A 15,000-nucleotide genomic window follows, 5' to 3' on the forward strand; every position below is an offset into this window, starting at 1 on the left:
TCCACCGACTAGACCACCACCGCCTCCACCAACTCAGCCACCGAGATGTCCTGCTGGAGGAGTTCCTCCATATTGCTGTACTAACGGAGGATCAGGACCGAATTGCTATGTTCCTCCCCCACCACCTACTCGTCCGCCATTGCCTCCCCCAACAAAGGAAAATGAATACCTGCCACCTTGCAACAATGGTGGAGTTGGTAGGTAGTTTTTTTACAAATTCTCAGGAATGGACTAATATTTTTTTTCTTGCTATACCATAGGACCGAACTGCGTTGTTCCAACCAGACCACCTCAACCCCCCACGAGACCTCCGCCAGCATGTCCAGCCGGAGGTGTCCCTCCTTACTGCTGTACTAACGGAGGATCCGGACCGAACTGTTACGTTCCTCCACCACCGACTCCTCCACCGACTCGGCCACCACCGCCACCAGCGTGTCCTGCAGGAGGAGTTCCTCCGTACTGCTGTACTAACGGAGGATCTGGCCCCAACTGTTACGTTCCTCCACCACCGACTCCTCCACCGACTCGGCCACCACCGCCACCAGCATGTCCCGCAGGAGGAGTTCCTCCGTACTGTTGCACTAACGGAGGATCTGGCCCCAACTGTTACGTTCCTCCACCACCGACTCCTCCACCGACTCGGCCACCACCGCCACCAGCGTGTCCTGCAGGAGGAGTTCCTCCGTACTGTTGCACTAACGGAGGATCTGGCCCCAACTGTTACGTTCCTCCACCACCGACTCCTCCACCGACTCGGCCACCACCGCCACCAGCGTGTCCTGCAGGAGGAGTTCCTCCGTACTGTTGCACTAACGGAGGATCTGGCCCCAACTGCTACGTTCCTCCACCACCAACTCCTCCACCGACTCGGCCACCACCGCCACCAGCGTGTCCTGCAGGAGGAATTCCTCCCTATTGTTGTACCAACGGAGGATCAGGACCGAACTGCTACGTTCCACCTCCTCCAACTAGTCCAGCACCTGGCTGCACTAATGGCGGTGTACTGCCGTTCTGTTGTACAAACGGTGGAAATGGTCCGACATGCGAAGTACCATCGCAAACACTGGAAGAGGACGGATATCACTACAAACGTCCGAGCAAACCTTTCAACTTCTAGAGTCCTTAGCACATTACCAGTGACGGTCGGCATAGCTGCTGTTTTTTATACTCTTTAAAGCGAATCGTAATTAATTGTGTAAGTTGAAACGTTTCATCTGTGAATAGCAATAAAAGCAAGCGCCTCTACTCATGTACATTTAAATTAAAAGCAGTCTTACTTTTATTATTTATTTATTGGTGGAGTAAGTACGAATACGCTCCGATAGTTCTTCACCGGTTCTTCTGTTATATCGCGCGGTACTCTGTTATACAGGTATATCGCGCGCTCGTGTAGCCGTCCGTCTCCATCCTCCGGTTTTTCCTGCACCAGACTGATTAGTACCACATAGTGCCATGCAGTAGCATTAGGAAAACTTCGGAAAAACTGCGGAAAAACGGTGGAAAATCATCGTGAAGCGCGGAGCCTGCCAGTATAAACAGATTTTTTGTTGTGATCATTTTGACAGCCGTTTTCCCCCTCTGCGGAGGGCGGGCGGATTGCCATCAGCTGTTACCTTTGCGGTTTCATTCGTAAACACACCATCGGCCCTTTTTATCGGAATTCGTTGTAGATAAGCAGAGATAAGGAGTGGCAATTTTGCAGATCGTTCCATGAGCAAGCGATTATTGAGCACCATTCGCGTTTTGTCCGCGCCTTCCGTTGTTACCTAGCTCATCCTGATGGCGTTGGGTATGATCCGCAAAATAATTCCGCTGGTTCGTTCGGGGAAAGTGGGCCACACGATCGACCGATCTGCCAGCTCATCTTCGACGGTCACGGTTAAACCGAGAATCTGCATCGTGGGCGCTGGTCCAGCTGGATTCTATACCGCACAGTACATCCTGAAGCACCTGGACAACTCACAGATTGATATCGTCGAAAAGTTGCCAGTTCCGTTCGGTTTAGTGAGGTAAATTTGGTGGTCTTGTAGCTCGGAACTGTTTAATAACATCACTTTTATTCGCTCCAACAGGTTCGGTGTAGCTCCTGATCACCCAGAAGTGAAAAATGTCATCAACACATTCACCAAAACTGCGGAGAACCCGCGGGTACGGTTTCTGGGAAATCTGAGTTTGGGAAAGGACTTTACATTGGCCGAACTACGCGAGTGGTATCACGCTGTACTTTTGGTGAGCGATATGACCAGCTTTGGGCCGGATATGCGTACGAGCGATAACAATTCCAATGTACTGTGCAGACCTATGGTGCGGAACAAGACAACACACTAGGAATACCCAACGAAACACTGCCAAACGTTTTGTCGGCTCGCGAGTTTGTCGCTTGGTACAACGGTTTACCCGGATTCGAGAACCTTAATCCGGATCTAAGTGGGAATTCGCTAACCCTGTTGGGACAAGGAAATGTAGCAGTCGATGTTGCTCGTATCGTGCTCTCCAGCGTGGACGATTTGAAGGTAACTGTCCGAGCTGCTTGAACTACTACTGGTACAGCATTGATCGATCGGATATATGTTTGTCTTTGAACATTAACAGAAAACAGACATCACCGAACATGCACTGGAAGCACTTTCGAGAAGCAATATCAAAACCGTGCATCTCGTTGGCAGGAGAGGTCCACTGCAAGCGGCCTTTACGATAAAAGAGCTTCGAGAAATGCTAAAACTAACAACCTGTAAAACTGAATGGCGAGTCGATGATTTTCATCGTAAGTAACTCCTAAAACTAGTCCAGTATCGAATATTATCACGGCATCACTTGAATCTTCTTACCAGACGTTGAAGAGAGCATACCAGATCTACCTCGACCCAGAAAACGTATCACGGAACTTATGGTCAAGAGTGTAGCTGAGCAAAGCGCGACAAACGCACAGATTGATCGCACTTTTCGGCCAATATTTTATCGATCACCAATCAACTTCATTGGCCAGACGAAAGTGGAAGCGATCGAGTACGTGGTGAATAAGCTTGTTGAAGGAAGGGCTGTTGCTACCGAGCAACGGGAAACCATTCCAACGGAGCTTGTTTGCCGTAGCATAGGCTACCGAGCGATTAGTCTCGACAATCATATCAACTTCAATGAAAAGAAAGGATGCGTTAATAACGCTGGAGGTAATAGTCCGATCGCGTTTGGGAATTTTCAATCCAATTGACTAATTTGTGATGTTCCATAGGACGCGTTCTAAAACAAACTCTCACCGGTAGTGATCAAACGATCGACGATATCGAGGATAAATACGAAACCGGTTTGTACGCTTCTGGATGGCTTGCTACAGGGCCGACTGGCGTGATTCTCACCACAATGAATAACTCTTTCGGCGTGGCCGATCTGGTGTGTCGCGATTTTCATAACAACGTCATAAAACTAAACAGTTCTCGCCCAGGAATCGATCCCGCAGGAAAGCCATTTGTCAGCTGGAACGGCTGGAAAGCGATCGATGCGGAAGAAGAACGGCGTGGTTTATTACAAGGAAAACCACGTGAAAAGCTTACCTGTATTAAACCAATGCTAGAAATTGCATTAAATGCTCAAACACACTAAGTTCTTAGAACATTAATCAACAGTAAGGTTGAATTGTTGTTTGCCTCGATATTGGCTAGCTGTTAAGTTGTATTTTGCTTCCTCCTCGGCATGGGCTTTTGGCTATTGAAATATATGACCATATACCTCATCTCTAAACGTTTCTTTTGATTCACATGCGCACAAAACAGCTAACATCGTTTGAGATACTTTTTAGCATCCTTGCTATCGTTACCGAAGGTCTTGCCATACCTGCAAAGATAGAGTTTCGATAAGTGTTGACTAAGATGGAAGCGTTTCTCCAAATCTTACCTAAACGTAGCACCCGGAACATGGCCCTGATAATTCGGTACAAGGCCGATCGTTTTGTGATAAATTTCGTTCACCTTGGCTGATGGCTGGGAGGTACCAGCACCGGCCAACGTGATCGGCTCCCATTCGGTGCTTCTCCGGTGCTGATAGCTGTTGGTGAAGTCACAGAGCGCTTTGGTCGTCAGCGATACATTAGCTTCACCGAAGCGTGGCCACAGGAATGGTTTGTGTCCGGTGTATCCTGGAAGGAAAACACATTGCTCGTTAGACTAAATTCGTTTTGCAAATTCTTATCGAAGCCGTGTCCTTGCACTTGTTCTGCACTGAACACATTGCCCGTGAAACGAACTTGTAGCGTAAGACATCCTTTTCTGTGGCCCGCCCAAACTTGACTGTTTAGAGTGGCAGCTAAAATCCCATGCGATGCACCTGTGAGCCGATGGAAAATTAGACTGGGAAAACGATACTGTCACTTCTATTGATCAAACTTTGGGGCACAACCGAATGTGACCCCGAATAAAAAGCTACCATCGGCTACACCGAAATTAGGCCAATGCCAGCGATTGGTCTATTGAAAGCGAAACCAAACCGAACCCTCTTCCCACAAGTGAACAGAATAGGAAATCCTGGTGCAGTACCATGAAGTGAACCGCAATTACCGATTGGTGATGTGCTGGATGTAGGCATTGATGGCAAACCGTAAAGTTACGGCCATTTTCTTTACTTCCTTCTACTGAGCAGCATAACGATAGCGCCGTTCTTCGTATATAAGGTACATTTATTCAATAGCAAACCTACATGCTACCTCACAATGCACAACACGTGCGCAACCTCTCGATGGAATCAATCATCACAACACTTGTACAACACAGCATCTAAAAGATATCACTCTAAAAGTTGAACGATAAATTAGTTGACATTACCTAGTTTGTTCCACTTCTCTGGATGTCCATTGGGCAATAGTAACGGTGGAGTATCACGAGAATAGTACGGAAGCGCTGGTAAGGGAGGAAGGTTTTCCATGGGGACCTCCTTTACCACGCTCAACGCATCAGGACGTACCAATCGTAGAGGAATTTCATAGTCGTTCAGACAGAACTGTTCGAAATTAGAAGCAGTAAGCGTACACAGATTGGCAATCTACGCATCGTGTCCTTCACTTACCATTCGCTCTCCCAAGCTTCCTTTCGAAATGGTTGAGATTGGCTGAGCAACGCGATGGCGCAACCGTTTCAGCTGGGCCCGAGTGCGTTGACAATCTCGTTCAAACTCGGACAGTCCTTCCGTCGTGGTCACGGCGTACCGTTTGCCAAACTTATCCTTCGTCCTGGGAATGTAACCCTCGTATCCCGGCATCGGTGTCTGACGATAGATAGTGTCCCGCAAGTCATCATCTTCTCGGTGGCGATCATCGGCATCGAGCTGTGTGGCCACCGGTAGTCGCTCAACCTATTACGGGAAAAACCGGGGAAAAATTAATGGATAATCCACAACACTAACGGCCGAACCAGAACGATTAACAGCTACCGTGTATCCATCATTAGTGCGATCGGAGAGGACCAAGTGTTCGGAGTGAGCAATCTGCGGGTCGATCAGTAGGCGATGCGTTAGAGATGAGTACGTGTTCCCTATGCGATACATATACTGCGGGCAGTAACCGGTGTAGCTGGAAAACAGCGAAGGAAAACAATTGGTTAATGGAGGCGCCAGTCGACTTTGGCGATTCGAAGATCCTGCAGTAAACGCCCAATCAATTGGCATGAATCGACATTATTGATTGCTTTTACAGCAGTTGCGCCATTTCCCACGGTCAAGGTGGTTTCGTTCGTGCCGCAGTTCCCAACCAAATGGCAATTTACACTGCTGGCGCCGCCATAAAGCAGCATTTTATTTCGCAGAGGTTTTAGCAAACTTTTCGAAAAGCAAACCACAGCGTTCTACCCCAAACGGGCCTGCTAAATTACATCCCAATCAAAGTGAACGCTGCGTCGTGTCACTGGCACCGGTGGTACGCCGACCTTCATCGCGTGCTAAATTTTCCATAGCGTGCGAGATTGGCATGCTTTGCATTTCATAAAAAAAAAGTAAGCAACGGAATGGTACACCTCGTAGCCTCAACGCAGTTGTGGTTGAGCTGGGTGTGGGAGTTGCTTGCGTGATCAACACGAACTTGGTCAAAGCCATCTTTTGCCTTTTTGTCGGTGAAAGTATTCTGCTGTGCGACACGGATTACTAGTACCGATACACCGCACCACGTTGGATTATTTTTGTAGCAAAAGAATGTGTTAATAGCTATGGTGCTAACGGCTCAATTAAAGAATCGAAAGTAATTCAAAATAGTTGAGTGCTAGTTATTTTCACAGCTTTTCTTGTATTCAAATGGAAAGTAACACTTACCCTGGCATATAATGAGGTTGCGGGGTTGAAATTCGTCCTATTTTTGGCAGAGACATTTTCACGTTCTCCCTTCGTCTATTTCAAAAAGGTGTAAAAACGCTTTCTTAATCAATGACAAAAAGAGGTAACAAATTCAGCAAACAGCTGAAATCAAAGTCAACTGTATTTTTACTTACCGCTCGCGCCCTTTTGGAATCCTTATTGCCACCGATCGAAATGAAGTTCTTTCGCTGACTATCTCGGCCAAGCCCAATGAAATGCTGCTCGGTGAGAAAGCGACTGAACCCCGATCCTCCCCCAACACTAGCAGCCGAGGAAACAGCGCTCAGAAGCCGGAAGCAATTCAAAATTAGCAAAGTTATCGCTTAATGCACCGTGACGGCGAACGGAACTGGAGCAGCACTATGCACAGTACTAGACCTATGCTCACCGGTAGGACGCACACTGGAATGATTTCTAAATTCCCAAAGCAACAAATAAAACAAAGAAAAACGGAAAGCACAACGCGGAAACAGATTTGATTTAGCGCTTCTCGCCGCCAGTGCACTATCGAGAGAGCCGAAGCCGCATCGAAGAGCACGGCACCTAAGCAAAAACGGCAATCCTGAACGAGCACGCTAGCACAACTGTTGGATTCAACTTCAATTGTCGTACCAAAGTCCTCGACGTAGCTTGCTTGATGTTACGGTTTTATGTATTTTTGCTGCCCCGATGCTGTCTCGATTGCAAGTACTCCGTCACCCGCTTGCTCCTCCTGCCCCTGCCCTGCCCGCGCCTGGGTACTCGATGGTGATCCTGGCAAGTGCAATAAAACCGTTCACTTTATGTCCTTCGGAAATGCTCGTTCTGTGACGATGAGCCGAACCGAATTGCGAATCGAATCACACGGCTCAATCGACGATGGTTGAGACTACTGGCGGAACTTTAAGTACCTCCCCTCGGTCAAACAATACCGTTCGTCAAAAGAGCCAACAATGAAAAACATTCGCAAAACACATTCGCTATAGGACGCGATGACTATCTGCACCGGCACGGGCAAGAACCTAACGGTGGCCATCACGTGCTACGCTCTCGCTTTCGGTAAAGCATGCAGAAAGTAAACTTGAAAATGAAGTCGCTCGTTTAGCCTTCAGATAGCATCAAGCATGTCTGGGACTATAGCATGCCTGGAGCACTGGCACCCGCTAGCCGTAAGGACATGCTAAACGATCAGCTGACGGCGCGTGGCTTTTTCCTGCCAACCAGCCACCAGCCAGCCGTGACCTGGCGGGCCGCCATTCATGTTGAAAAACCAAAGAACTCCCCACTTTGGCCCGTCATGGCACTGCATAAATTGTCAATCATTTCGCAAAATCATGTGGGCGGGGAGCATCCTCAGGTGGTGGAATTGTTCATTGAATAATCGATACCCGCGCTGCCAAAGGACTTCCGATGGACGACTGATCAAAGGTCACAGTGAAGACCACTCGTCGCTCGTTATTGTTGTTTCTTTATCGCGTGCGCCTCCACCCTGCCATTGCCTTTGGCTAGTCTAAAGGTTTTTCGATGAAATAATAATTGTTCTATTTGCTGTTGTCTGTTGTTGTTTGGACATGTGCTGCTTCCTTTCAAGGTCCCCATACAAATGTACCTCATTTAAGCTAACGTAACGTTACTCCAAACTAGATCATAACAACAAACGCCACGACAGCCGTTTAGCAGAAATAAAATAACTTTTTTCACAAACACAAATTCGCCCACAAATTCGTGGGGGTGCCGATTCCATCGTGAGTATCTCATCAAAGGGATACGATGCCTTGCGATGCGATGCGGTTGCGGTTGAATGGTTGTGGCACGCAACGCTTGAGTACATGATTGGAAATTTCCACACTATAATCTCGATCAAAATCCCACTACTGTTCTCACGAAAGAGCTGTTCGATCTGGTGAGAATGCAGCAAAAGGATGCTAATTAGTTAAAACATTGCGGTATGAGTAAGGGCTATGAGTAAGAATGGTTGTGGCACGCAACGCTTGAGTACATGATTGGAAATTTCCACACTATAATCTCGATCAAAATCCCACTACTGTTCTCACGAAAGAGCTGTTCGATCTGGTGAGAATGCAGCAAAAGGATGCTAATTAGTTAAAACATTGCGGTATGAGTAAGGGCTTTAGTATGTCCCACGTAAGCGACTGTGCTCGGCGTGCTTTATTCTTAGATTTTTGATGATTGGATTCCATTCATGCATCTCTTGCTGGAACTTATTCGGTTTGTTGGCATTTAGTCATCAACTTCCTCTACTTCCGCTATGAACCGTGAAAAACAATCGTCGCATGACAGCAAGTGGGTGGGCCCGGATGCCACTGAATATTCGCAGGCCGTGAATGTGTGAATTGGATGATCACAGCAGATCGAATAAATATGGCATACAGGTACGTTCCAGAGCTTAGTCTTTCCTGGTGCTTCAATAAGAGAACACGATCAAAAAAGGTGTTGAAACGTGAAGATTTGTAGTAAACTGCAAAGAAATGGAGCGAAAATCACTTGTGAGTAAAAAAAACATTTGGTTTAAGCCATGTGTGGCCTTCTTGGTGACTAATAACGTTTGCTACCGGTATTTTAGATTGTTCTGTGCATCATCGCAACGAGTATCGCTGTTTGCAGTGCTCTGAAAGCTAACGTGAATACAAAGCCGGAAGTAGCTAATTCCAGGATTGTCGCGAACGGAAATATAGAGCACCTACCGAAAGAAGCCGTAGCTTCTTCTTCCCAACATAGGTCAGCTCCCAACGAGAAACGCAAGAAAAGAGCGATCATATTCCGCCCACTCTTCGTCTATCGTCAGCAAGAGATTAAGAAGCAGAAACTTCACGAAATGCGACAACAGCAGCAGCAGCAGCAGCTATCAGCCCAAACGAACAAACAAAATGCATGCATAGGTACACCTATGCCCGTGAGATTCTACGCCCAAAGTTACCCTTACCAGCAGGGATGAGGAGCGAATAAAGGAAAAAAAACTGAATCTTGCGAATCATGACCAACAAGATCGTCGTTATCGTCTGCCGTCTGCCGTCTGCCACAATGCGGCTCACAGTTAGGTGATAAAAGGAGCCCAAAGACGGCAGCTATTTTGGCGATTGCGTTGTATTTTCTGTTTAATGGACAAATATTATTGAAAAATAAATGTAAATTTAAAATTTCACGTAAAGAAGCGATTTTAGTAGATCACGAAAGAACTTCTTGTGGTGTTCATAGTGGAGTCTGCCTACCAATACATTTTTGTCGAATTTAACAGTCGATTTGAACAGTTTTGATTGAAGCCAAAAATTGATCAAATTATTGATTGTGCCGAATGACCGTAAACACACGATTTGACAGAACACGGGCGAAAAGGAGCGAAACCTGGCGGCGAAAACTGCGGTGCGTTTTTTGTTTTGTTGCGTGATTTTCAGGGATTTTCCACTTTTCCAAACGTTTTCCACAGAAAGTAGCCACCAAAGCTGTGAAAAATGTTATCCAGGGTATGCAGGCTGGCTCCGAAGCATGCACTAAGTGGGAGAGTCCTTTGTGGGCAGCAGGTGAGCATCGCGCGCCGGCCGGTTTTCGGGTCGCTTTTATTTCTTTTGTTAATCTTTATTTTAGGATCCTAACTTTATGAACCGGTCCCGGGATTATCATGCCTCCACGACGAGACACACCGGTGTGCGAGTGCTAAAACCGTGTCTCCTTGCGAACACGAACCTGAGCACCGCTTTACAACCGCTAACCGCGGCAGTTTTAGTGCGGAATCTCGGCACCGGCGTCGACGATAAAACTGCCCTGCTAAACACTATCCCGGAACCACCAACAATTCCACTACAGAATGCACCCGAAGTGGCCGACCTAGTGGCCGGGGCGGAACCTACGTTCGCTTCGCTTGGACTTGGTGGCTGGACGCCCGTCGGAATCGTGCAAAATTGTATGGAGTTTTTGCACATCGGCCTCGACCTACCGTGGTGGGGCTGCATCGCGATCGGTACGGTCGTCGTGCGGACCCTGCTGTTCCCGTTGGTTATTGCCTCGCAACGAAATGCAGCCAAGATGAACAACCACATGCCGCAGATGCAGGTCCTTCAGGTGAAGATGACCGAAGCACGGCAGGCCGGCAACGCGATCGATGCCGCTCGTTACGGACAGGAGCTGATGCTGTTCATGAAGGAGAAGAAGCTGAACCCGCTAAAGAATATGCTGGTTCCGCTGGCACAGGCACCGATCTTTATTTCGTTTTTTATGGGCCTCAGAGAGATGGCCAACACGCCCGTTGATTCGATGCGCGACGGTGGTCTGTTTTGGTTCACGGATCTTACGGTTTGCGATCAGTTCTACGCCCTACCGATCATAACCAGTATGACGCTATTCCTCACGATCGAACTCGGTACGGATAGTGCGCGCATGTCGGCAGCCGGTATGCAGACAGCCAAGTACATCCTTCGTGCCCTTCCCATCTTTATCTTCCCGTTTACGATTAACTTCCCCGGTGCCATTCTGTGCTACTGGGCGTGCAGTAACTTCTTTTCGCTGTTGCAAGTTGGATTTTTGCGGATACCAACGGTTCGGGATTTCTTCAAGATCGATCGCATCGTGACACATCGGCCGGAAACGTTACCGATGAAGAAAAAAGGATTCACCGAAGGCGTCAAGGAGTGTAAGTATCATTCATCACTGAAGTTGAAGAACAACGATTTTTTAACTTCCATACTTTCGCTTTCGTTACTCAGCTTGGACGAATATGAAGATCAGTAGGGAGCTGGAAGAACGTGCACGTATCGATGAGATTCGCTTTCAGAAGGCCGGTCGAGGACCATTGGTGAAAACGTACAAACATGATCCTACCGCTTCACGAACAACAGCCACGACGGCCGGCGCAGTGAATGCGAAAAAGCGATAAACCAAACGGGGCAGGAAAACACCAGAAGCATAGATCGTTGGAACGTAACTGCGATGATGTAGGCAATAAAGCAAAGTTAATTGTAAACCTAGTTCCACAGGCGCTTTATTTCAGTGGACTCGAGATACATTGATTGATAACCTCCATCAGGTGCGTGTTCTCTAGGGCTGCCGCAACTCGTTCCTTATCCGATAGCTGCTTGTTGACCGAGTGCTCAGAGGCATGCGTTCCTGGATTGATTTCCACGGAAACCTTGAACCGAGGAGGCAACGCTCGCAGAAGCTTGACTCGAATCGAGAGTCCGATCAGCGTAGCCATGCTGCAGTGCGGAATCGTCGGTGTGAACAAAATGCTCACGGTGTTCTTCTCGTTGTCCACCTTGATACAGCTCTGCTCCAGCACGTGCAGCTCCTCCAGCGTAAGCGGATGTTCCGGATCGTTGATGTTCCGAATCAGATCTGCGGGAGTTCAGGGTGTTTTAGCGCTCTGTCTGGAAGTGCGACCTCCACGCTTACCGAAAATTTCCCGCTCATCGAACGGATCTACCACGTCTTCATCTTCGTCGTCCTTGGTGAGCTTTCGATCCTCACATTTCTTGTAGATATTTGGATTTATGTTCTCCAACTCGGTCATTTCTGGGCCTTTTTGTCGTAATTTCGCAGCGGAACTCCCAAACCAAAACAAAAGGCGAAGAAGAGGGTTGTAGCCCAGTTCGCCCCTTGTTCGCCGCGTTTTGATTTTGAATCTTTTATTTCGTATTTTTTATTAAACCGACATTCCTCCACAGTCGTTGCGCACTGGAAAATCGGGGATTGATCGTGGAGGAACTATTTGAAGTACTCGAGCACTAGATGCCGTCGGTGATATCTGATAGCGCCCATAGAAAGCGATAAACAACTAGTTCTATTTTATAGTTTATTATAAAAAATCGTCACCACGAATTTATCGCCCAACTTCTCCTTCACTATCCCCATACGTTCGGGACAAACAGTTTCTTCTTTCGTGGCACACTCCTCAGCATTGGCGTGGTAGTTATGGCGGCAGTTGTAGTCTCTTGGATTGTATCCTGTCTCCTGTTAAAGATTGCGCGTGTTAACTTGATTTACAACCAAAATTCACATGTACGGACGATTAACACACCTTCTACTTCCACCAGCGTTGTAGTACTTTCGACGGTAGTATTCATTCCAGTACTGACGAGCATAGGAATCACTCGAAGCGTATCGATTGTGACCCTGGTATTGATAGTCATCATATCCAGGTACACCGTAATAGTTCACATTTTGATTGTATCCTTCGCCAGTCCCTGTGTAAGGATATACCGGTGCCGGTGAATCCTGATAACCGGTGCCATAACCACTTGCTACTGGACTGGAATGGGAAAAAATGAGTAGCACTGAAACGATCTTCATTATGAGTCACCCGTAACTCAGTTCACTTACTACTGCTGTGGTCGAGTATCACTCTGCACTGGGATGGCGTTATTGTAGTAATATTGTGTCTTATAAGCATCCTGTGGGTAGAAAAAGGCACTACAAAGCACACTAGAGAAGAGTAAACTCTTCACACACAATCTCAACCAAAGGCGACCTGGAAACGGAACTGATCTCGTGGAAGCCATCTTCGCCAACTGCTGTCCCTGAACTGGACTTGGTCGGGTCTGGTTTAGAGATTTTCTACCATCGTACTTCGAACCGGGCGATGTTCTTTACAGCCATCGCCGAATGGCATGTGCAGGTCGTCGTGATGTGCACTTGTGTGTACAAGCAATTAGCATCTCGAGAAGCAGGAAGGAAGTGGACCATCGGTAACTAGTATTCTCCGCATCACGGTAGAGCTTCTGCTAACTGTTCTCTTGCACTCATGCATGGGCCATGTCTGCTGGATGGGTGTAGCAGCCCCTGCATCGGGGATACCGCATTTCATTACGCTCCGTAGTGATTCAATGAATAACAGCTAAAACCCTTTCATTGCACTGGAGGAACAGCACGGTTCTCGTGAAAACGTAAGTCGCAAGAGAAAGCGAACGTGCTGCCTTTCTTTCCGTTGTACACATTTCACACATCCACTGGCCCCATTTGCATGAACTTGAAGCCACGATCGTGTAGAGCACGCTAATCAACGATCGCTGGTACGTCGCACGATCGGTCGAACAGGCCACATAGAGCCAAATGTTAGCAGCCCCGGGCATTCACACATCTATTTTAAGACCCCGGATTTGAATTGGAGTGGTACCGGACGAGCCCTTGGATTTCCCATTCAAGTATTGTAGGTCCAGTCACGGAGAAGTTCAACCGAGCGAAACACTTGACGCCAATCGATCCGATGTATCTTCCAGAAGATGCACCCCACTCCCAGCTCATTCTCGAACATCTACCAATTAATGCTATTTTTGAAGCGAGCGAATTTTACGAAAACACGTAGCAGGATTTATTAGCAAACAAATAGTTGTGCGATACTGGCACCGATGGGAGACATAATTCAATCATAAGGATAGAGGTAGTAGGATCTCAATTCGCAAATTATTATCACATTTCTTGCTATCTTCGCGCACCGTTGATTTGCCAAAAAAGCGGAACGGAACAGCGCTGCCTAAAAATATTGTCCTTGGTAGTAGTCGTAGTCGATCTTATTCGGAATCATTTGGTATTTCGCATTGGCCAGGTTGTGCTTGATCTGCTGGTGACGGTATACAAACAGTGGTCGGAAGATAATTTCTCGCTTACTCCGGCTCAACGGCTCTGCTTCGGTAGTGCTCGTTTTCGGTAGTGTTTGGGGAAGCGAATTTTCCAATTTCAGTAGCGGAAGTACGGCCAGTGGGTTGTACTCTCTGGTGGGTGTTGGAGCAGCTTCTGTGGTTTTCACGAACGCACTGCTTACCAGAACGAGAGCAGCCACGATCATCACCTGTAAATGGAGTTAAACACAGAGTTGCACAATGATTAGCTAACATCTACCTATGCCGTCGATAGCAAGTAATCAAGCAAACTGCACGTACTTTGCGATAGTAGAAATCCATTATCGTTTTATCGACTTTTTCGACGAGCAAAACACTTGAACTGTTATAGAATCGTTCTTTCTATCACTCAACAATAGCGTGCACACCTTTTTGTTCCAAAAACGAGTTCTTTCGTTGGCACTAGGCTTCAAACTGATGGACCACGATATAGACGGTCCGCTCATTTATACTGCGACGAGGAAGCACCTAAAATCGCCGTTGTGATTCACACCTTCCAACTCCACCATGCTGATCTAAGGGTTCACGTAGACGGCATTTTAGTCCTAGGACATCCCGTAAACGGCTGACTTCAATGAATCAGCAGGTTATCCAGTGATCGCAGGATTTTTGAGAAACCTGTGACATATGACGGAGAAACAAGGCCGCTCCCGATCTGTCTGCCAGACAGTAGTTAATCAATGTAAACTAATGACTAATGCTCGTGGCCATCTTTGGCAACTGCGGTGGTTAATTAAAGCCGCTGACATTTAGTTATATGAACAGCCTTCAATTAGCACCACCGATTATTCAATGACTAACGGAATGATGCGCAGTTTGTCTTAAAATAGCATCCATGGTCATCCGATAACAGCGATCGAACTAAGCTTAACCACGCGCATATGATAATACTCAGACACTTTGGATAGATGGCCAGCAGCAAAGCAAAGGGTTTCTTACCATTGATAGAGCGCAGAATATTGGATCCGATAGATAGCCTTCAAGAGAACCATTCTAGACTTTAACACGTGCGTTCCCCATTAGTCTGGCGCCAACATTTTCTTTCGTCTGTATCTTTAACACCTATATC

At 47.2% G+C, this 15,000-nt stretch overlaps 8 protein-coding genes across 9 annotated transcripts in view; 4 read left to right on the plus strand and 4 right to left on the minus strand.

Moving 5' to 3' along the window:
• LOC126574662 (basic proline-rich protein-like) overlaps window positions 1–1,261 on the plus strand; it is a 10,744-nt gene extending 9,483 nt beyond the window's left edge. The window contains exons 4-5 of the mRNA XM_050234987.1: window positions 1–197; window positions 261–1,261. The exon at window positions 1–197 is cut by the window's left edge and continues 717 nt beyond it. Of these exons, the coding sequence (XP_050090944.1) occupies window positions 1–197; window positions 261–1,117 (1,054 nt within the window). The 3' untranslated portion in view covers window positions 1,118–1,261. The remainder of the gene's footprint in view (window positions 198–260) is intronic.
• Window positions 1,262–1,614: 353 nt separating this feature from the next.
• On the plus strand, window positions 1,615–3,720 carry LOC126574663 (NADPH:adrenodoxin oxidoreductase, mitochondrial). Its single transcript, XM_050234988.1, has 6 exons — window positions 1,615–2,009; window positions 2,073–2,229; window positions 2,298–2,513; window positions 2,593–2,764; window positions 2,832–3,167; window positions 3,230–3,720. Exons 1-6 carry the CDS (start codon window positions 1,780–1,782, stop codon window positions 3,595–3,597), a joined length of 1,479 nt encoding a protein of 492 aa, XP_050090945.1. The 5' UTR covers window positions 1,615–1,779; the 3' UTR covers window positions 3,598–3,720.
• Window positions 3,689–6,823, minus strand: LOC126574665 (UPF0605 protein CG18335-like). 2 transcript variants are annotated; one of them, XM_050234989.1, is made up of 7 exons: window positions 6,462–6,823; window positions 6,286–6,360; window positions 5,416–5,554; window positions 5,053–5,337; window positions 4,812–4,986; window positions 3,889–4,129; window positions 3,689–3,828 (listed from the first exon to the last, which is right to left on the minus strand). In XM_050234989.1, exons 2-7 carry the CDS (start codon window positions 6,339–6,341, stop codon window positions 3,768–3,770), a joined length of 957 nt encoding a protein of 318 aa, XP_050090946.1. In that variant the 5' UTR covers window positions 6,342–6,360; window positions 6,462–6,823; the 3' UTR covers window positions 3,689–3,767. The 2 variants fall into 2 exon arrangements, with proteins under 2 accessions (XP_050090946.1, XP_050090947.1); XM_050234990.1 differs by having other exon boundaries at window positions 6,286–6,384.
• A 1,903-nt stretch (window positions 6,824–8,726) lies between these two features.
• LOC126576070 (uncharacterized) lies at window positions 8,727–9,445 on the plus strand. Its single transcript, XM_050237158.1, has 2 exons — window positions 8,727–8,813; window positions 8,891–9,445. The coding sequence occupies exons 1-2, from the start codon at window positions 8,796–8,798 to the stop codon at window positions 9,260–9,262; spliced, it is 390 nt and encodes a 129-aa protein (XP_050093115.1). The 5' UTR covers window positions 8,727–8,795; the 3' UTR covers window positions 9,263–9,445.
• A 236-nt stretch (window positions 9,446–9,681) lies between these two features.
• On the plus strand, window positions 9,682–11,285 carry LOC126578413 (mitochondrial inner membrane protein OXA1L). Its single transcript, XM_050240937.1, has 3 exons — window positions 9,682–9,845; window positions 9,910–10,951; window positions 11,025–11,285. The coding sequence occupies exons 1-3, from the start codon at window positions 9,777–9,779 to the stop codon at window positions 11,192–11,194; spliced, it is 1,281 nt and encodes a 426-aa protein (XP_050096894.1). The 5' UTR covers window positions 9,682–9,776; the 3' UTR covers window positions 11,195–11,285.
• On the minus strand, window positions 11,271–11,860 carry LOC126578414 (MIP18 family protein galla-2). Its single transcript, XM_050240939.1, has 2 exons — window positions 11,710–11,860; window positions 11,271–11,652 (listed from the first exon to the last, which is right to left on the minus strand). Exons 1-2 carry the CDS (start codon window positions 11,825–11,827, stop codon window positions 11,300–11,302), a joined length of 471 nt encoding a protein of 156 aa, XP_050096896.1. The 5' UTR covers window positions 11,828–11,860; the 3' UTR covers window positions 11,271–11,299.
• A 275-nt stretch (window positions 11,861–12,135) lies between these two features.
• LOC126576738 (uncharacterized) lies at window positions 12,136–12,815 on the minus strand. The gene is made up of 3 exons (XM_050238042.1): window positions 12,637–12,815; window positions 12,335–12,565; window positions 12,136–12,267 (listed from the first exon to the last, which is right to left on the minus strand). The coding sequence occupies exons 1-3, from the start codon at window positions 12,813–12,815 to the stop codon at window positions 12,159–12,161; spliced, it is 519 nt and encodes a 172-aa protein (XP_050093999.1). The 3' UTR covers window positions 12,136–12,158.
• A 676-nt stretch (window positions 12,816–13,491) lies between these two features.
• LOC126578415 (uncharacterized) lies at window positions 13,492–14,581 on the minus strand. Its single transcript, XM_050240940.1, has 2 exons — window positions 14,193–14,581; window positions 13,492–14,101 (listed from the first exon to the last, which is right to left on the minus strand). Exons 1-2 carry the CDS (start codon window positions 14,211–14,213, stop codon window positions 13,787–13,789), a joined length of 336 nt encoding a protein of 111 aa, XP_050096897.1. The 5' UTR covers window positions 14,214–14,581; the 3' UTR covers window positions 13,492–13,786.
• Between the last annotated feature and the right edge of the window lie 419 nt (window positions 14,582–15,000).

The sequence above is a fragment of the Anopheles aquasalis genome, chromosome 3 (genome assembly GCF_943734665.1).
Source record: "Anopheles aquasalis chromosome 3, idAnoAquaMG_Q_19, whole genome shotgun sequence".
NCBI lineage: Eukaryota > Metazoa > Arthropoda > Insecta > Diptera > Culicidae > Anopheles > Anopheles aquasalis.

What these genes read in the sequence shown, in the direction of transcription:
- LOC126574663 (XM_050234988.1), top strand. Translation starts at nt 1,780, where the DNA reads ATGGCGTTGGGTATGATCCGCAAAATAATTCCGCTGGTTCGTTCGGGG. An exon ending in GTTCCGTTCGGTTTAGTGAG is followed by an intron (nt 2,010 to 2,072) that starts GTAAATTTGGTG and finishes TCGCTCCAACAG; the next exon opens with GTTCGGTGTAGCTCCTGATC. An exon ending in CCAGCGTGGACGATTTGAAG is followed by an intron (nt 2,514 to 2,592) that starts GTAACTGTCCGA and finishes GAACATTAACAG; the next exon opens with AAAACAGACATCACCGAACA.
- LOC126574665 (XM_050234989.1), bottom strand. Translation starts at nt 6,341, where the DNA reads ATGTCTCTGCCAAAAATAGGACGAATTTCAACCCCGCAACCTCATTAT. An exon ending in GAAGCTTGGGAGAGCGAATG is followed by an intron (nt 4,987 to 5,052) that starts GTAAGTGAAGGA and finishes AATTTCGAACAG; the next exon opens with TTCTGTCTGAACGACTATGA. An exon ending in AGAGAAGTGGAACAAACTAG is followed by an intron (nt 4,130 to 4,811) that starts GTAATGTCAACT and finishes TTTTCCTTCCAG; the next exon opens with GATACACCGGACACAAACCA.
- LOC126578413 (XM_050240937.1), top strand. Translation starts at nt 9,777, where the DNA reads ATGTTATCCAGGGTATGCAGGCTGGCTCCGAAGCATGCACTAAGTGGG. An exon ending in GAGTCCTTTGTGGGCAGCAG is followed by an intron (nt 9,846 to 9,909) that starts GTGAGCATCGCG and finishes TCTTTATTTTAG; the next exon opens with GATCCTAACTTTATGAACCG. An exon ending in CACCGAAGGCGTCAAGGAGT is followed by an intron (nt 10,952 to 11,024) that starts GTAAGTATCATT and finishes TTCGTTACTCAG; the next exon opens with CTTGGACGAATATGAAGATC.
- LOC126578414 (XM_050240939.1), bottom strand. Translation starts at nt 11,827, where the DNA reads ATGACCGAGTTGGAGAACATAAATCCAAATATCTACAAGAAATGTGAG. An exon ending in CGATGAGCGGGAAATTTTCG is followed by an intron (nt 11,653 to 11,709) that starts GTAAGCGTGGAG and finishes GAACTCCCGCAG; the next exon opens with ATCTGATTCGGAACATCAAC.
- LOC126576738 (XM_050238042.1), bottom strand. Translation starts at nt 12,815, where the DNA reads ATGGCTTCCACGAGATCAGTTCCGTTTCCAGGTCGCCTTTGGTTGAGA. An exon ending in GATACTCGACCACAGCAGTA is followed by an intron (nt 12,566 to 12,636) that starts GTAAGTGAACTG and finishes TTCCCATTCCAG; the next exon opens with TCCAGTAGCAAGTGGTTATG. An exon ending in AACGCTGGTGGAAGTAGAAG is followed by an intron (nt 12,268 to 12,334) that starts GTGTGTTAATCG and finishes AATCTTTAACAG; the next exon opens with GAGACAGGATACAATCCAAG.
- LOC126578415 (XM_050240940.1), bottom strand. Translation starts at nt 14,213, where the DNA reads ATGGATTTCTACTATCGCAAA. An exon ending in TGGATTTCTACTATCGCAAA is followed by an intron (nt 14,102 to 14,192) that starts GTACGTGCAGTT and finishes CTCCATTTACAG; the next exon opens with GTGATGATCGTGGCTGCTCT.